The 18352-nt window shown below is 44.5% G+C and overlaps 1 protein-coding gene across 12 annotated transcripts in view; it reads left to right on the forward strand.

Annotated features, from left to right (window-relative positions):
* The window catches only part of PKHD1 (PKHD1 ciliary IPT domain containing fibrocystin/polyductin), a 389637-nt gene that overhangs the window by 276181 nt on the left and 95104 nt on the right, over window positions 1–18352 (forward strand). For all 12 annotated transcript variants that reach the window (XR_002091425.2, XM_019491318.2, XM_019491321.2 and 9 more), the window contains 6 exons: window positions 120–207; window positions 1802–1956; window positions 9495–9647; window positions 10054–10929; window positions 13175–13343; window positions 16051–16208. Coding sequence is in view for 11 of the 12 variants with exons in the window: in XM_019491318.2 (XP_019346863.2) it covers window positions 120–207; window positions 1802–1956; window positions 9495–9647; window positions 10054–10929; window positions 13175–13343; window positions 16051–16208 (1599 nt within the window). In the remaining variant the exon portion in view is untranslated. The remainder of the gene's footprint in view (window positions 1–119; window positions 208–1801; window positions 1957–9494; window positions 9648–10053; window positions 10930–13174; window positions 13344–16050; window positions 16209–18352) is intronic.

The following is an 18352-nucleotide window of genomic DNA, read 5'->3' on the forward strand; positions in this document are numbered from 1 at the left end:
CAGATGAAAAACATGCAGAAATGTTCAAAAGTCTTTTGAAGAGAGGAGACTCAAAAATGGATCTTCATTAAGGCACAAGTTCTTTATGTTCACTGGTCTTACCTTTTCATTTGTTCCAGGGGTTTATGGGAAGGTGCAGATGCACAGTGCTTATCCTAAGAAATCCTGGACACATCTTGGAGCTGACATTGCACCTGGCAATGAAAGGTGAGGGTGTTCCTCAAAGTCAGTAATTTGGTGTTCTCGGGTAAATTTAAGGGTTTTTTTTTTTTTTATTGTCAATGTATTGTCACATACAGATTTTAAAATTAAAACAAAGGCCTCAGTGTGATGGGCAGTGTACAAACCATGGTTCCTTAACACAAAAAAGAAAATGCAAAACCCCAGGGTTTTAAAATTTTTATTCATTTCAGTCCAGAATGAAACATTAAGTAGTCACTGAAGCAACAACTGTCTCTGCAGGGTGGTGGTGAAAGCACTTTGTGGTGGTATGTAGGAGCATAGGGAAGAAGGGCTGAAAGGGACCTCGTAAGGTCATCTAGTCCAGTCCTCTGCTCAAGGCAGGGTCATCCCTGACTACACCATCCCAGCCAAATGTCTGTTTAACTTGTTCTCCAAAACTTCCAGAAATGGAGATCCCACACCATGGGAGGCCCAGGTTTAAATCTCCTGTTATAAATGACTCTGCAGACATTGAATCCTAGATCCTACATCAGTGTGCTACCCATGGGACTATTAGCTACCCTAAGGATGCATATCTCCCTATGGAAGTTTTATTCTGGACCGGAGAAGTCTTCCTTATGACATTCTCATTGAAACGTATATATGGCCACAAAATGTATCCATGCAAATTGGCATTTTTTTCAATAGAAAAAAAAAGAAGGTTAATTGAAAATGTTTTAATTGCTCCAGTTCAAACACATAGGGTAATAAAAAATTCATAACTGAGGTAGACATGAAAGATCACAGTTTGGAGAAAGAAGTTTATTTTGTTTTAGGAAAGGAAAGCTGAGTCTCAGAGAGATTATGTAGCTTGCCCAAGGTCACATAACAGAACTGTATCAAGGACTGGAATTCACCTTAGATCTACCAAGTCCCAGGCTAATACTCTAACCATAAACCCACTTTTTATATATTTTTTTCTAATTCTTCTTTCTTGAATGGAAAGCTGTTCAATAAAGACTAATGTAGTATCTCAAATGGGGTCATTTATGAAAAAGGATGCTTGATAGGCAAGAAGCCATGATGTGTGTGCTGACATCACTTATAGAGAGTGCAGGGAGGGAGATCCTTATACTGCTGGCCATGACACAGGTCTCATTAACCAATGTGGAGACACCAGAAGGAAAGAAACCCCTATAGACACTGAGAATGAACTGGAGAATGGAATAGTTCAAAGTCACTGAGCAAATGGAGGTAAGTTTGTGGCTAAAAACAGACATTGGATTTCTCTTGGGACAAAACCTTTTATTCAGGGATCCTACAGACCTACAAGCCCATTGCCCCACTTTAAGTACCTGTGAAATCTCTGAGAAACCACTTTTTCCCATGACAATCGGAGCTAATTTGAGTTCATTGCCATCCAAGCTGCATGTGGACATGAAGGTCTTGTTCCTGTTCCAACACAAGTCAAAGGCTAGGACAATCACACCCGAGATAAACACAAGGTCTGCTTTTTTTCCTATGTGTTTCATTGAGTATTTTGGCTTAGATTTGCCTTGGCAAGTTCTTCATTCTTCTTTGAAACTTCTCTGAATATAACCTTTCTCATCGCTGTTATTTAACTTTTGTGCGGTTCAAGGATTTTGCTCGCCGATGAAGTGGACTGGAGTCATGGTGGAAACATTGTCATCAGTTCCTCCTCTTACGAGCCTCACCAAGCCGAGGTAGTCACGGTTAAAGAGATCAGGAACCATAGCGTTAAAATCCACGAGCGCCTTCTCCACAGGCATATAGGTAAGAAACTTGTCTTTCATAGTACCTGCCTCCTCTTTATCCCTTCCCATGTTTTTATTGCTTTGTTGCATCACAACCCAAAGTTGTGATTTTTTGTTTGTGTGTGCTTTGGCACTACTAAATTATTTTTCCCGCTAAATTGCAGCTTCCTTGCACGGTAAAGTTTTCTGCTGCAGAAGAGAACCCCGGTGCAACGGAATATTCCCGCCAAATTTGTAGCTTTCTTTGCATGGTGCATTTCTTTTGCATCCAAGAAATGCACGGTGCAAAGAGTTTCCTCCATTTGTATGAAGATTCGTGCCACATTATTGGCCGATTCTAATACATGCAAATGTGGTGGCTAGCAATTGGCTTGCTAGCCGTATAAAGAGCTTGGGTGGTTTCCGCCCAAGTTGGAGAGAGAGCAATTGGAGTTTGAGAGGGAGAGCGTGAAGATCTCTAAGCGCTGTGGATCCTTTTGGACCCAACGCTTTTCTTAAAAGGCAATAGAGGTCTGATAACTGAACCCACGGAGCTTCAACAACTCCGGGGAAAAGAACGAACAGCCTCTAGCCTCTCCCCGTCGCCGATAAATTCCTAGACGTATCCCTTTCTGCATATTAAAGATACGAACCCACGGAGCTTTAACAACTCCGTGGGAGAGAAACTACCAAACCCGTGGAGCTTCAACAACTTCGGGGCTAGAACGAATTTATCGTAGTCCTCTAACGAGGATTTAAGTGGAGCTGCACCTGGAAACTGTTCAGCCTACACCACGACCACCTTTGGTGTAAGTAAATAATCTTTAAATCAACCATTACGCGTCTGTGACTAATTCTAGTTCACCCCCGGTCTTCTCCGGCCCCGCGTGCCCGGGCTGCTGGCCACAGCCCGCGTGCGCAAAGACAGGCCCGGCTCGCCCCCGGGCCGCACACATGACAAGTTCATCACCTGGCCCATTATTCCTGTATTGCTTTGTATATCTTATATCGAATGACAGTAAGAGATTTTGCCTCCACCTTCCTGATGATGTGACTTCATTTCTTTTTTCTGCATGCTTCTTCATGCCTGTACTAAGGGGCAGGATGTTCAAAGCAGAGTAGGCAATGCAATTTGACTATTAATTGGAATGATAAAGTTAACCGCTTTTGAAAATCCCCCCCCCCCCCAACCATGTATGTATATAAATTAGAGCTGTCAGAATAATGAGGGGAGGAAAATTGGTTTCATTGCAAAATATATTTTGAAATATGAAATTTCAGAAAATGTGGACAACCTCTAGTAGAGGAGGTGGTCAGAATCACAAAACTTTTGCTGTGATTTTTTAAATTTTGAAATGTGAATTATTGATTAAATTTTACACCTTGAAACATGTTGACAGGTTTAACATGGATACAAAATGCATAGATATGAAATATATATATGATAAGTATATAGTTATATAATCACACATATATCAGGACCTACTTAAATCATAGCAAGGTGAAGGGGTTTTTGCAGCCTGCTCACAATACTTCATAGATATTTCATAGATATTTCATAGACATTAGGGCTGGAAGGGACCTCAGAAGATCGAGTCCAGCCCCCCGCCCAAAGGGCAGGACGTCAGCTGGGGTCATAGGATCCCAGCAAGATAAGCATCCAGTTTGCTCTTGAAGGTGTTCAATGAAGGCGCTTGAACCACCTCCAGTGGCAGGCTGTTCCAGACCTTGGGGGTTCAGACAGTAAAGAAATTCTTCCTTATGTCCAGCCTGAAACGGTCTTGTCGTAGTTTATGACCGTTCGACCTAGTCGTCATCCCTTGGGGCGCTCTGGTGAACAAACGTTCCCCCAGATACTGGTGGTCACCCCTGATAAACTTGTAGGTGGCCACCAGATCACCCCTGAGCCTACGCTTTTCCAGGCTAAAGAGCCCCAGGGCTCTCAGCCTGTCATCGTAGGGTCTGCTTCCCTGACCCCTGATCATGCGCGTGCCTCTTCTCTGGACTCTCTCAAGCTTCTCCACATCCTTTTTGAATTGTGGAGCCCAAAACTGGACGCAGTACTCCAGCTGTGGCCTCACTAGGGCCGAGTACAAGGGGAGAATGACGTCCCGGGATTTGCTTGAGAAGCATCTATGGATGCAAGCCAGCGTTTTGGTCGCTTTACTAGCCGCAGCATTGCACTGCAGGCTCATGTTCATCTTGTGGTCAACGATGACCCCCAAGTCTCTTTCTTGCATAGTGCTAGCCAACATAGCACTGCAGAGCCTATAAGGATGCTGCGGGTTTTTCTTCCCAAGGTGGAGAACCTTGCATTTATCGGCGTTGAACACCATCAGATTCTCATCTGTCCACTTGCTGAGCCTGTCCAGGTCAGCCTGGATCACCCGCCTGTCTTCTGGTGTGGATACGCAGAGCCAGATGTGTCCCTCGGCGCTGATTGGTGGAGAGGCCCCGGTGGGGAGGTGGGATGAGTGGCCAACATCTTGATTGCTGGTAGCCCTTTGTGCTGCCTCAACCCTCGGCGCTGATTGGTGGAGAGGGGCAGGCAAGTGGGGGAGGGACACGGGGGCAGTCATCATCTCATCTGCTGCCCTTTATGCCACCCCATGAGCCAGTGCCTTCCCCTCCCAGCAGTGAAGCCTGCTGGCTCCCACTGGGAAGCCAATATTTTATTTTTATTAATTTATTTTTGTTGTTGATTTCATGGATCTTGTGGACAATCCCGGATTTCACAGGTTCTGTGAAACCTGCAAAACTAGAAATTAAGTATGCGTGTGTGTGTGTGTTCGTGTATACGCGCACACATACATACGCATGCATACATACATATATACATATGTATGTATGTATGCATGCGTATGTATGTGTGTGTGTGTACAACACATATATTTTTATAATATGTATAGAGATAAATAATTTGTTGATACTTAATGTTTTGCTATCCCAGGTATATAATTATTTCTGTACAAATTATTATGGTGTATTTGCATATGACAAGTGGGTCAAACCAGTTTGATCTCCTGGGCCAGATCTGGATTCAGATCTGGATCTCTTTACAGATTGGATCTGGACTTACTTGTAGCAGTGGTGGCAGCAGCAGGGTGGGCAGTGGCAGGGAGCTGGGGAGCTTAACACAACCATTGCTCATCCCCTACCATAGAAGCACATCCCCAGTAGAGCTCCATGTCCTGGATTTTAGCAGCAGGCCCTACCCCCATTGATCCCGCCTTGAATTCCTGGTTTTTCTAGGAGCCCCATAAGATGCATGACATGGCTTCATGGGCTGGATCTGGCCCAGAGACTATACATTTGACACCCCTGGAATATAACATGTTATTTACCATATTTACTCAAATCCAAGATGAGGCTCCCCCCATTAACTTGTCTAACATGTATAGGCAGCCATGAAATGCAGGCGCTTCTCACAGAATCGGAGTCTTTATTTGTGGAATCAGTGACTTTGAAAAAGATGAGGTCATAGTGGACCATCGGCTGAACATAGCATTGACACTGAGGCCAAAAGGGCTAATGCAGTCCTTGTATGCATAAGACTGGAACGTGGAGTAATGTAATAGTAGAGATATTACATTATTTTTGTATCTGAAAGTTTGTGTCTGGCACTGGAATATTGTGTCCAGTCCACTTCTGGTGTATACGTTTCAAGATGGACAGTGAAGAAACAGAGGGTTCAGAAAAGAGCCACAAGGATCATTAAATATTTGGAAAATATATCTTGATCTTCTCCTTGGAAAATTAAATTCATAGAGCTCCTGCAGCCTCTCATTTCATTTGGTCACTTCGTTGACTTAGTCATTGTCTATGAATTTGTGTTTGAGGAGCATGGGAGAGGCAAGGATTTCTGTGGGTGAGGTCTTCTATTTGACAAACTGTATCATTGGGAGGGCCGTAGATGTGTTTTCAGGTACCCAGGTCTCTGAAAAAAAAGTGGAGACAATAGAGTTAAATAGATAGAACAAAGGCTTATGCAAAAGTCCCTGTATTAATAAAAACAGGATATAAAAGATATTATCAGGTAGCCAACAGCCAAGAGAAACGTAGTGACCTGAGGATAACCTGATAAGTAGAAGAGCAAGATCATTCAAGAGGGTTGTTATCACCCGTGGAGTGCAAAGAGATTAGCGGGGATCAGGTAAATTATAATGGGCCATGAAATCAATATTTATGTTAAGTCCCTGGATGTTAGAGTCCAGTAAGCTACTACATTATTTGTTCCCAGGCTGGCCTTTTGAAGGTGCTTTGTAAATCGGGTTTGAGCACAAGGACTGTGAGGTCATAAAGGGAGTGTTTTTTTTTCCTGTGAAAAATGTTCTCCTATCCTAATCCTAGTGACTGTCTCCTTTAAGTATTAATTTTTTTTTTTTTCTGTGATTGTTCATTCTGTTGCATTTTTTTTTTCTAGCTTTATCCACATAGTTTCCATGAAGGCATTTTATGTACTGGGTGAAACACCCCATTTTATGTAGATCCATGGCTAGTCCTGGATCCATGGATTTGATGGTTTTATTGGGGGGGAAGGAGGGGAGGGGGTTGGTTTTGTTGGCAATAGAGGTTAGTGGGAAGAGTTATTTGTTGGTACAGGACTCTTCAACCTAGCAAACAAAAGACATAATGATTCAAAGAATCATCTATGAATCTATGAATCAATGTCTGGAAATTGAAGCCAAGCCAAGCAAAAATCAAACTAGAAAGAAAATATACATCTTTAGCAGTGACTGTAGTCAACAAGAAGAACAATGGAGCTAGGATTGTGTTGGCTTCTTTCACCTGAAACCTTGCCAGGCCATGACCTTGAACTTGGGGCTTGACTTGCCTAACTTGGCAGCTCATCCTGGCCCACCATCTTTCCACCTGACCATTCAGGCCAGGCAAGGCTGGTCAGAAACCTCCATCAGGGCCTAGCCATCCACCCACTTCCTGCCACTGGAATCGTTGGTGAGAGCCACCTGAACTTTCACGCCCTCCGTTATAAACCCATGGCCCAGAACAGGATGTGTCTTGGCAACAAGGCTCAATCTGAACTCAGATTACTTTACTGTTCCTTATAGCTTGTGCCTCTGCTTGCTCTCTTTCTATCTCCTAGCTTCTTGATCTGGCTTGCCCTCTGGCTCCATGTTCCGTTGACCCTTCAGCTTCCTGACTCATCTTATTCCTAGGGGATGCTCTGTTTGATCTCCTGGCTCTTAACTTAGCCTGTCTTCTGACTTCACGCTTTTTGTGATCCCCCAGTTCCCTATCTCAGCTTGCCGCCAGACCCAGTTCTCAGATTGACCTTCTGGCTCCTGATCTATCTCATCCCTGGAATCTACTCATGGCCCTGATGGCCCCTTGATCGCTAAGTGACCCCCAGCCTTAGCCACTCACAACTCGATATCACAGGTTTTTCAATCAAGAATGGATATCTTTCAAAAAGCTTTACTAAGGTTCAGTTGGGCTTACTATGGGATTTATTTAATGTGGCACGCAGGTCAAATAAGATAAACCTAGTGGTCCTTTTTGACCTACAAAGTTGGAACCTATTTTTGGAAGGTTGTGGTGTCAAATTTATGTTTAGATGGATATAGTGACATCAAGCTAGGGGAGTAGTAGATACGCGGGAAGATAGGGCTAGGATTCAGAGTGACCTAGACTCTTAGGATTGGGTGGAAAGGAAGCTCATGAGGTTCAACAAGGACAAGTGCAAAGTCCTGCACTTAGAACGGAGCAATCCCATGCACCAGTACAGGCTGGGGGCTGACTAGCTAGTTACCAGGTCTGCAGAAAAGGATGTGGGGGTGAAAGTGGACGGTGAGCTGAATATGAGCCAGCAGCGTGCCCTTGTTGCCAAGAAAGCTAACAGCATCCTGGGCTGCACTGGTAGGAGTGTTGCCAGCAGATCAAAGGAAGTGATTCTTCCCCTCTGTTCAGCACTGGGGAGGCTACATTTGGCATCCTGTGTTTTTGGAGGTTTTCAAAACCAGCTGGACAAAGGTTTGGCTGGGATGATCTAGTTGGGGATGGCCCTGCTTTGAGCAGGTGGTTGGACTAGATGTGACTTCCTGAGGTCCCTTTCAACCCTCACTTTCTCTGATTCTATGGTTGGACATAGGGGTGTTCAGATCTTTTGTTATGGTTTGTAGTATTTTGCATAGTTCGGTTATTTTGAGCAATTGGGTGCTTATAAAGCAAACTGAAGTAAAGAATTAATCAGCTTGTCACCTCTAGGTTGTCATGTGACCAAAAGTCTTTGCCATCGGGTTAGTTCGTTTCCTTGTCCAATGCTGTTAGTTTCAGGCTATGTCTATACTGCTTCCCTGCCCAGCCTGGAACCACTGCTGAGAAATAATTACTCCCACTGCATATATATGTCCAAATCCAGCAGTTAGGCAGAATAGATGATATAATGGGGTCTTGAGAATGTGTCTTGGCGCTGCCGCTATGCAGAGGAAGCCTGAGACGTGCTTGCTCTAAAGCTCCCAACCCAGTAGCGTCAACTTCTGCTTCCAGCAAAATTTTGGCCAAGCTCTTCCAAGTCTTGTGCTTCCATAATTTGGCTTACACTCTCAAATGAATCTGCAGCCAGTGCTATCAATAGTACCACCTTTAGCTTTATTTGCTCTAGAATTACACCGAACTAAAGGGAGAAGGGGGAAAATGAACTATGGAACTCGTTTTGTGTTAAATGGGGCAAAGCTGGACTCTGCCTAGCTTGGTTATGTAGACTGAGAGCCACACGTTCTCTGCAACGTGTCATAGAGCACAATATGCAGTTTCATTTATAAGGAATCATTGCTTGTATGCATGACAGTCTATTCCTTATTCAGTACTAAGGGGCACAGAGCCAACTTGAGGTCAAATCCTGGCTCTGGTGAAGACAATGGGAATTTTCCATGGATTCCGTAGAGGCCTGGTTTCACCCTGTGTGGTTTTGCTGGACTAAGCAGCTACGGCTCCATACAACCACAACAACATGGCTCATCACAAATCCAAGGGAGCTTGCCTGAACAAGGAGATGGGACCTGGTGAATGTCTGCATCCCAGTGTAGAAGGGTTTCCCAAAGTCCTGTGCACTTTTTAGGACTCAAGGGGAGATTAAGCATGATTTGAAGCCTTGTGAACTGGAATCAATTTCTTACACTTTACATGCAACGTTAGTACAAAGTTTTATAATAGTAAATTGATTTTACCAGCAGCATCAAGCTGATCACTGTGTGAACTTGTAGCCTTGGGAAAGACCAGCTTTGGCTTCCAGGATGCTAAGGCACAATGTCTCCAGTATGTTTAGTTGAAGAGCATAGAGTGGGAATTTTCCTGTTGGTTCAGGAGGTGCTTACCCTATTGAGCAGACTTGGCACTCTCTTTCTGGGAGATCAATACCCATTGTAAATAGTGATGTTCAGGTGGCCTTTTTGCTTCTCTGTTTGTGCTTCTAGACCGTGCTGAGGATGAATGAATCTGAACGGCAGTGCAGCTGCTGAGGGGAAACCAGGCACTTGTTGCCAGAGTGGACGTCCTGAAAATATTGATTTCCAAAATCTCATAGGTAGTGATCATATTTCTCCCCTTGCAATTCCCCAGGGCGTTCCCATAACACAGAAGATGGTAGACAGCTTCCTTTGGCTGCAGAGGTTGGGCTTCTAACACGGAATATACAGATCAAGTCTGACACCATTTGCTCTGGGAGGCTTCTAGTAGGACGCTTTAGAAATGCCAATGGAGTGGAATATGCAGGTAGGTAAAACTCACCCACTTGGTTCCATTGCAGCAATCCTGCCCAGTTCAGCCCAGGCCAGTACTTTGGAAAACAGTTGTAACTTGTTCAATTTGTTGTATAGCACTGAGCCCTCAGGAAAAAAAGAAAAAAAAAAACAACAACCTAGTAGTGTAGTAATAATAACCTGAAAACCTATCCAGATTTTTTATCAGCATTTTGTCTTGCTTTGCTAACAAATGCCGGGTTTGTGCATTGGATTTGTATGGCGTTCCATTTATCATCAAGTTCTTTGCAATTTTTCCATGGGTCAGTTCTTGGATAGCATTGTGGTAAATATGGTTATTCTGACTATTACTACTGATGATGATGATGAAACAATCTGCCTCCAATTACTTTTGTCTCACTGCATTTATCACATTGCAGGTGCCCTGCAGCTCTTAAATGTTGAACTTCTGAACTTTGGGCCTTCGCACCTTCCTGCCATTGACTTCAGAAATGTATCCCAGGGATCTGCAGTAATTGCTTCCAGCATTCACCAGACCTGTGGGGGTGGCATTCAATCAGTTGCAAGCCATGGCATTGTACTGCGTGATAATGTAATGTTCAGTACAGTTGGCCCTGGGATTGACTTGGAAGGCCAAAACCATTCTCTCACAAGGAACCTTATCATTCTGAGCAAGCAACCAGAAGGGTCACCGAATTGGGTTGCTGGTGTCAAAGTAAACCTAATTGATGGTGCCTACTTACTTGGTAATGTTGTAGCAGGATCTGAACGAATAGCCTTTCACATCAAGGGCCAAGAGTGTTCCCTTGCCAGAGATCAGTACATTGAAAATGTAGCCCATTCAAGCCTTCATGGTGTCCATTTATACAGAGGAGATGGGTTTCAAAACTGTACCAGGATCACTGGTTTCCTGTCCTACAAGAATTATGACTATGGTGTCATGTTCCATCTTGAAAGCAGTGTCGTGATGGACAATATGACGTTGGTAGACAATGCGGTGGGTGTCCTGCCTGTGGTGTGCAGCTCTTTTGAGCAGCACTGTTTAAGGAAAGAATACATCAAATTTAGGAACTCTGTCATTGTTGCTACGAGCAAAACGTTTGACTGCATTAAGGACAGAATCAAGCCCCTCTCAGGTGACTCAACTTCCAGAGACCGAGCTCCACGTTACCCTCGAAGAGGCCGCATTGGGATTCTGTGGCCTGCATTCGCCTCTGATACAAGCCGATGGCCTGATAAACCATGGCACAAAATAAGAAATGATCCATCAGTCTCAGGAATTATGACGCTACAAGGTTGGTCTTTCGTTGGCATTAGCTTGAACATCCTAGCAAAATATCCCTTAAATGTAAGGTACTCCACCTGGGAAGGAGGAACCCCCAGCACACCTATAGGTTAGGGAGTGTCCTTGGCAGCTCAGAGGCAGAGAGGGATCTTGGAGTAATAATTGACTCCAAGATGAACATGAGCCGGCAGTGTAACAAGGCCAATCGCACCTTGTCGCGCATTAGCAGGTGCATGACTAATAGATCAAAGGAGGTGATGCTCCCCCTCTGTGAGGCACTGGTCAGGCCGCAGTTGGAGTACTGTGTCCAGTTTTGGGCGCCGCACTTCAAGAGGGACGCGGGGAATCTGGAGAGGGTCCAGAGGAGGGCCACTCGCATGATTAATGGCCTTCGGGAAAGACCCTACAGGGGGAGGTTGAGAGAGCTGAATCTCTTCAGCCTTCACAAGAGACGGCTGAGGGGAGATCTTGTGGCTGCCTATAAATTTATTAGTGGAGGTCAACGGGGAATAGGGGAAGCGCTGTTTACTAAGACGCCTCAGGGAGTAACTAGGAATAATGGGTGTAAACTAGTTGAGAGTGGATTTAGGTTAGATATTAGGGTGGCCAGGATCTGGAATGGGCTTCCAAGAGAGGTGGTGCTATCACCTAGCTTGGAGGTCTTCAAGAGGAGGCTAGAGAGTCACCTGGCTGGGGTCATCTGACCTTGGTCCTCTCTCCTGCCAGGGGCAGGCGGTCGGACACGATGATCCGTTGTGGTCCCTTCCGACTCTACAATCTATGAATCCCATCTGGAGTCATTATTTTCTGCCTATTTATGCACCACCCTCTCCTGCAATCTGAAATGGATACAGTGAGTGACATTCTGGTCCCACAGAAGTCAATGACAAAATGTCTTTTGACTTCACTGAAGCCTAGATGTTGGCCAGTGTTCCTCCATGTTTGCCTAACTGTTGTATTGTACTCTGTGTCACTGCACAGCTTGCACGTATCACTCCAAAAGGACCTTTATTTCAGGGGTGGAGGAAGCGGTTTCTCTATTTGATATACCTGCCTAATCTATTGGTATCTAAGGCTGGATAAAGATAACAAGGATGTCAACTGCTTTACAGATGTTGTTTACTGTGTTCATAGATATTAGGGTCAGAAGGGACCTCAGCAGATCGTCGAGTCCGACCCTCTGCCCTGGGGGGGTGCCATGTTCAGAGTCAGTAACCTGTATTGTGGTTCTTTTTGGTAAACACTGCTATAAAAAAGCCAGACAGTAATAATAATAATAATTACAATGGGTAATGACAGTCAATAACTTCAGTGGAAGTGTGTAAAACTCATTTAATGAATGATTGTAGCCTTTTATCCCTTGTGTTCTTGGGTCAAACAGAACATGCATTACAAATAACACAAGAGTTTGCATTACAGAAGCATGCAGATCACTGGGTAGTTTCAGATCTGCCTATCTTAGGCCAGTGATACAGGTACAGGGGTACCTTGAGGTGCTATAGGATGCCATGCAATATTAGCAGTGTTAGGTGCGCAAACATTATTCAAAGGATAAAAAACCCAGAAATTTCAAATAGGAATCCATAGTGTTATAAATATCCTGACTTTCTGTGGCCCTTCAGAAGTCTTTGCCACAGAAAGATTTCTCTATTATTTTTCTGTAGTCAGAAAATGAGTGAAAATGAAGGGCTGGCATTTTCTAAGGGGTGCCTGGAGCCTGTCCAGGGGTGCCTTGAGTCTAAAAAGGTTGGGAAGATTTGTCTTAGGCTTTGATATGACCCCCCATTGTGTAGGTGTCTGAGCACCTTGCAATCTTGTATCTTTATGATACATTTATATTAGGAAGTGCTATTAGCCTCATGGGGGTCTCTAGCACTATTTTTAACTTCAGGTGAGTTAAACCTCAGTTAGGCAAGGCACTGTGAGGCAAACAAAGCAGTGCTTTACTGTACATCACTTTGTCATTTGTATCTTCTTGCCCATGGGAAATGAAATATAGCCCACTATAGCTTAGCCCTGAGTGAAGGAAGTCTCAACTACCATGGATTAATTCTCATTTACTGCCATATTGGAGCATGCGCACAGGCGATTGCTGCAGAACAACTGCCGTGGCATAAGGTCTCACCCTCCCATGTCTCCCAGTGGTTTGTTTGCGTGTTTATGTCTTTGGTAAAGTGGCAAGCCTGAAACCAGTTTAAATTCTTAGAGGGGTTGCATTAATGTTGGATTTTTGGTTTTTTAAAATTTTTTCATAGAAGTCACCTTTACTGGTTTTACAAAGAGTTGCTATAGTGATGACATGGACATCTGCATCATGTCAAATCCTGATAGCACTGGCATCATGCACCCAATCACATCTGAGAAGATGAGAATGCTACATGTCAATGAGAAGAACAAGCTTTACTTTCATATGCTGCAAACAAGGTAGTGTGCTTTCTTCTTATTAAGAAGCTACTCTCCCCCCCCAACCAATGTTTATAATGCATGTGTGGTACCAATTCCCCACCTGGTCATATGTTTACCTGCCTTTAGCACTCATCACTAGAGAATTAGCATATTTAAGTACCGCTTACATCTATTTCTAATGAGTTTTGTTTTTTATTAGGAGTGTGGGAGTTAGAAGCTGGACATGAGTCTAAACCAAAATTCATGGGGATATTCAAAATTTAAACAAGTGCTATAATTAACTGAATTGTTATAAAGTAATGAACTAATTTTTTTGATCCAAACTACCCTTTTAAATCGATTTGTCTGTTTTCTACCTGCTCTTGTACTGATCACGTATGGGACCAAAACTGGAAAAATCTGAGCATCTGATTATTTATCTTAACTTAGGATGCAAGGCTCAGATAGTTTGGTTTAAAACTTCCCCCGAACCAGACTTCCTGGAGTCCTACCACTACCTTCTGAGTAGGAAAAGTAGGTTCTGATATTGGGTCTTGAGCACAGCTGACTTCTCAAGTGCTGGCTTCAAACAACAACAGGGGCTCCAGAAAAGTAAAAAAAATTGGTGATGGATATATCATCCTTTCTGGCATGAGAAAAAGAGTTGGTTATTTGCCTGTGAAATCACATCACTGATGTTGAGTGGTTACAGGAAGGTTGTGAGATGGCAGATGAGTGCCAGCCATCCTCGTGCCCAGAGAGATAATCTCCTGAACATATTGGAAGAGGGATAAAGGAGAGATGTATATGCAACCCTTAGGAGTCAACCATTCAAATGCACACGATTTTCTGGAAACATAGGCTGATTTATGTTTCGATTTGTATGGAGTACTGGAATACAGCGACTCACTCCGCCATGAAACTTTTGCAGAAGAAGTGAAACCCAATGACTAGTCAAAAATAATCAGAGGTGCTTCACACTGCTCCAGTCTACAGCCCCTCAAGTGATTTGTCAATGGGTTCATTTTTTTTTTTTTTTTTGCTCCAGGCATTAGTTTGCATGTGGATTTCTGAGCACTGTCCAGCTTGTCATCTCCCATTATTCTTAACTCCTGAATCCAGTCCATTGCATTATGCTGTTTGTGACCTGCTACCATACAGAGCATTGCAAAAACTGATGATTTGCAAATGTGCCTGATGGACACGCGTAATGCAAAGTGCTTTCTCAGTATTCTGCTAAGCCTCTGGGTAGGGTCCAGGCTTTTTGTGTTGCTTCTGCATCTTTTGCAGGCATTTATTAAATCCAAGCTTGCAAAAACTGTCCACTATTCAGGGCCAGAGCCTGTCCCATCGCCTGGGGGCTTAAGTGGATTGGACACCTAAGTGTGATCCTATTCCACCCCGCTCAAGTCCCTGGAAACCATTAATATGTCTACTTTTGTAACATCCTGTGATCTTAGCCTTAAGACTAAGTCACAAAAGTGCCCCAGGGTGGAGGAGAACCCACACACCTTTGGCATGAGCAGTTTTTCAGGGTCTCAAGCAGCATGGATAGTATTGTATGTCCACTTTGGCACCTAAGAGGTAGAATGGGATCAGTCCTGTGCTGCCTCAGCATTGAAAAGGGTCCACAAAGGGACTTGGAGAGAGGAGCTGAGGCTTCTTCTGGAGTAAGGGCATGTGGGAACTGCCCAACTTCCAAGCAACTGGGTGCCATAGCACCAGGGATTGCAAGCCATGCAGGCCACACCAACGTGAGCCATTGGCCCCCCTGGACCACATGCTACGTAGCTGCCCTCCCCACAACTGCACTGTATATAGGGGTATTCTGGATTCACCTCCCTCCCTGCACAGTGCTGCATGGGTACCCAGCTCTGCAGGTTCCCCCAGTACCATGGGCTGGGCTGTGCTGCACCATGTCAGGCTGTGCAGTCCTCTGGGATGGGGACAAGAAGTGGAAGTCAGAGGAGGGCAAGGGAGCCTGGAGACCCCAGCTACTGCTGCCTCTGGAGTAAAGTGGGGAATGGTGGCCAGGTAGGAGCCTGGGGGCTGCACATCAATCTCTTGGGGGCCACATACAGCCCACAGGCGACTAGTTCAACAGCCCCGGGTTAGGGGTCAATCCAACCCAGGGAACTGTGCAGAATTGTATCTCACAGTCATTTCCATCCTGGTCTGAGTGATACAGGCATTAAAACACTGTGGATTCTGGTGGCTGGATTATGAGGCACTATGGTTTGTCTGCAAGGTTGAATTATTTGAAAATAAGTGCTGAATCAAAATTGGAAATGTTTCTGGGCAATAGGGGTATTCAAGACACAACCCTGGAACTGGATCCAAATTTTGTGGCTGGCCTCATCTATAATGGCCTGAGCCAAAATCTTGAGGTTCTCCAACAAAGAGGAGAATGGGAATTACTTGAGGGAGAAATATGTCGCTGAATATAATCATTCTTAGCATTTGGGAGGTTGGGATCCAGATTTCATTTTTGCTCATTGGGCCTGGTCTCAAGGAAATTACACGTTGCTACAGAGTTTGGTGACAAAGCCAATCAGACCTCTTGTTCGCTCAGCAGATTTTACTAATTGTCCCCTATTTACCCACATCTATTTTGGAAGTATCACCATGATATGTATGTCTACAGAAGTGAATTTATGAGCGATGAAAAAACCTTTAAACGCCACCACCATCTGATTTTCCCTACTGTCTCCCTGACAATAATATTGATTCTTCTGCCTTTCGGCAGCAATGAATACGAGGATATGGTGTTTCCTGAGATGAGATGTGAAAGCTCAAGGAAGGCTCTCTTCAAGGATTTGGATGGAAGCGCTCTGGGTCTGGAACCACCCGTGTCCGTTTTTCCGAAGTCAGATTGGGAGTGGCCACAGTTTTATTTGCACGCTGGTAAGACTTTACAATATCTGACGAGTTTGCTGTACCATGGGGGGCAGCCGGGCCACAACGACAGCCTGCCCCAGGCCCAAGATGGGTCGGTCTTGTCTGCGGCTCTGAAAGGATGCTGGCCAAGGGATAGAAGAAAGGCTTGCTAGTCGTGCTACTGGGTTCCTGTGTTCAGTAATGTCTTTCTGACCATCTGCAAGGCAAGTCTTCTAAATTGACTTAATCTTCCTGTGCTTTAATGTGTCCTTTTATAAAGCAAGAATAACATTTATCCACCTATTTAGAGTGCAGTGAGATCCTTGGATGAGAGGTGCTCTGCATGTTGAAAATAGCAGCGTTAACTGCCTCAGCGTAGATTTTTTTTTATTTGTGTCCTACTAAGAGGGCAATCGGGTTGAAAATCCATGCCAGAAGCTTAACGAACACTTCCTCTGGCTTAAAAAGACCCATTTTGCTCTATAACCACATTCGGCAAGTTCACACAGCAAGGCTCCGTTCTCCTCCTGATTACAACTCTGCGCTGTGATTCCAAATAAACTCTTTAATTACAATTAGCATTTCCTCAGCCTGCTGCTGACAGCGGCCATTTTGCAGAAAAGTCGCATCATTTGTGACTCCGGCAGTATGGGAGGCTGATGCGAGGGACTGTAATTAATCCCGTTTTCCATCCTGCTCGAAAACTGATTAAACACGAGAAGAACTTTAATCTTTAAACAAAATGTCTAATGTGTACCCACAGTAAAGGCTTTCCTCTAAGGATCGCTCTCTCACTGGCTGCTTAGAGGGCTGATTAATACATTGTCTAGGCATAAACATGCTCTTTTTTTTTCCCCCTCTACCTTCTCTGCCCTGATTATGAATCACAAGCCAATGCTAATATCCCAGCAGGCTCCGTGTACCATTTAGCACCAGCTTTTTAAAGCACGCATTCATGCACACGCAGTGTCCGATCGTTTTGGATGCATGTTACATTTTCACAGGCACGCGATAGTGAGACGTGCCAGGAATCCCCCACCATCTCAATGGCACTAATGGGGCAACCTGCGCTCCACAGGGTTTATCTCCTTATGCAATGATGCCAGCAGCATATGGTAAATGCTGCCTGCCTCTCAGGCTGCCAAAAAATGGTAGCATTTTCTTCCTACTGCCCAAAGAAGAGTGGGATTTTTACCTGCCCAAATCTGTCTGTCATTTCTGTGCGTTCCTCTGTCAGAAACCTTCAGCTCCATCTCTTTCGAAGCTTCACCTTTGGAAAAGCACGGATTGAACTGAGGATGAATTCATGCTCATTTTGCTCTTCCCTGACCCTCTACCAATATTTAGCTTAGCGCGCTGCCAACTCCCGCAGTGGACGGGCTTTTCCAACGCTGGCCTCATCCACACAACTTTCACCTTGCCTCTGTGCTAGGAGTGCGAATCCGGATTAACCGCCCTGTAGACAAACACTATTATTTTCAGATTTATGTGGATATACCGTTGGAATGTAACCTCTCACATTGCAGGTTGCAGAGATCAAGGCTGCAGCCGTCTAACTAATCAACACCCACCATCTGTGCCTCTGTTTTTTGTAGTCACCTGTTACCTACTGAACACCCAGGCCTTCTGCTCAACTCCAGCAGCTTGATCAGATTGTTGCACCGCAGTTTTTAAGCCTCTGCTAACAACTAAGCACTCAAGTCATCAGGTTAATATGCAGCATCCCTGCCGCCGTCAGTCTAGGGACACGTGGTTTCTCAAATGCAGCTGAAAACAACAGTTCTCCAGCTTTTGGCATCCTCTGAATCATCCCTTCCAATTTGGATGTCCAACTTATAAACATTGCCTTCTGTCAACAGTTCCCTGGGATCATAGCCACCACAAAGGAAGGTCTCCTGGGACAAAAGATTGAGTGAAAGGCAGGGAACTATTGCATCAAGATAGCATTAAATGGGTGGCTAGGTGGGGTCTGTTTCCAGATGCGTGACCGGGTTATTTCCCATTTAATCCACACAGTAACCCTCGAAGGTTCAAAATGCAAGAAATGAGATGCATCTCCTTGTCGGCTCAGTCTATCTGCCTCTTCTCTCTCATCTCTTCCCTAGATTGTAATCTCTTTGGGCCAAAGGATCTCTCTTTGTTCTGTGTTCCCATAGAGCTGCACAAATACT

The sequence above is a fragment of the Alligator mississippiensis genome, chromosome 1 (genome assembly GCF_030867095.1).
Source record: "Alligator mississippiensis isolate rAllMis1 chromosome 1, rAllMis1, whole genome shotgun sequence".
Classification (NCBI taxonomy): Eukaryota; Metazoa; Chordata; order Crocodylia; family Alligatoridae; genus Alligator; species Alligator mississippiensis.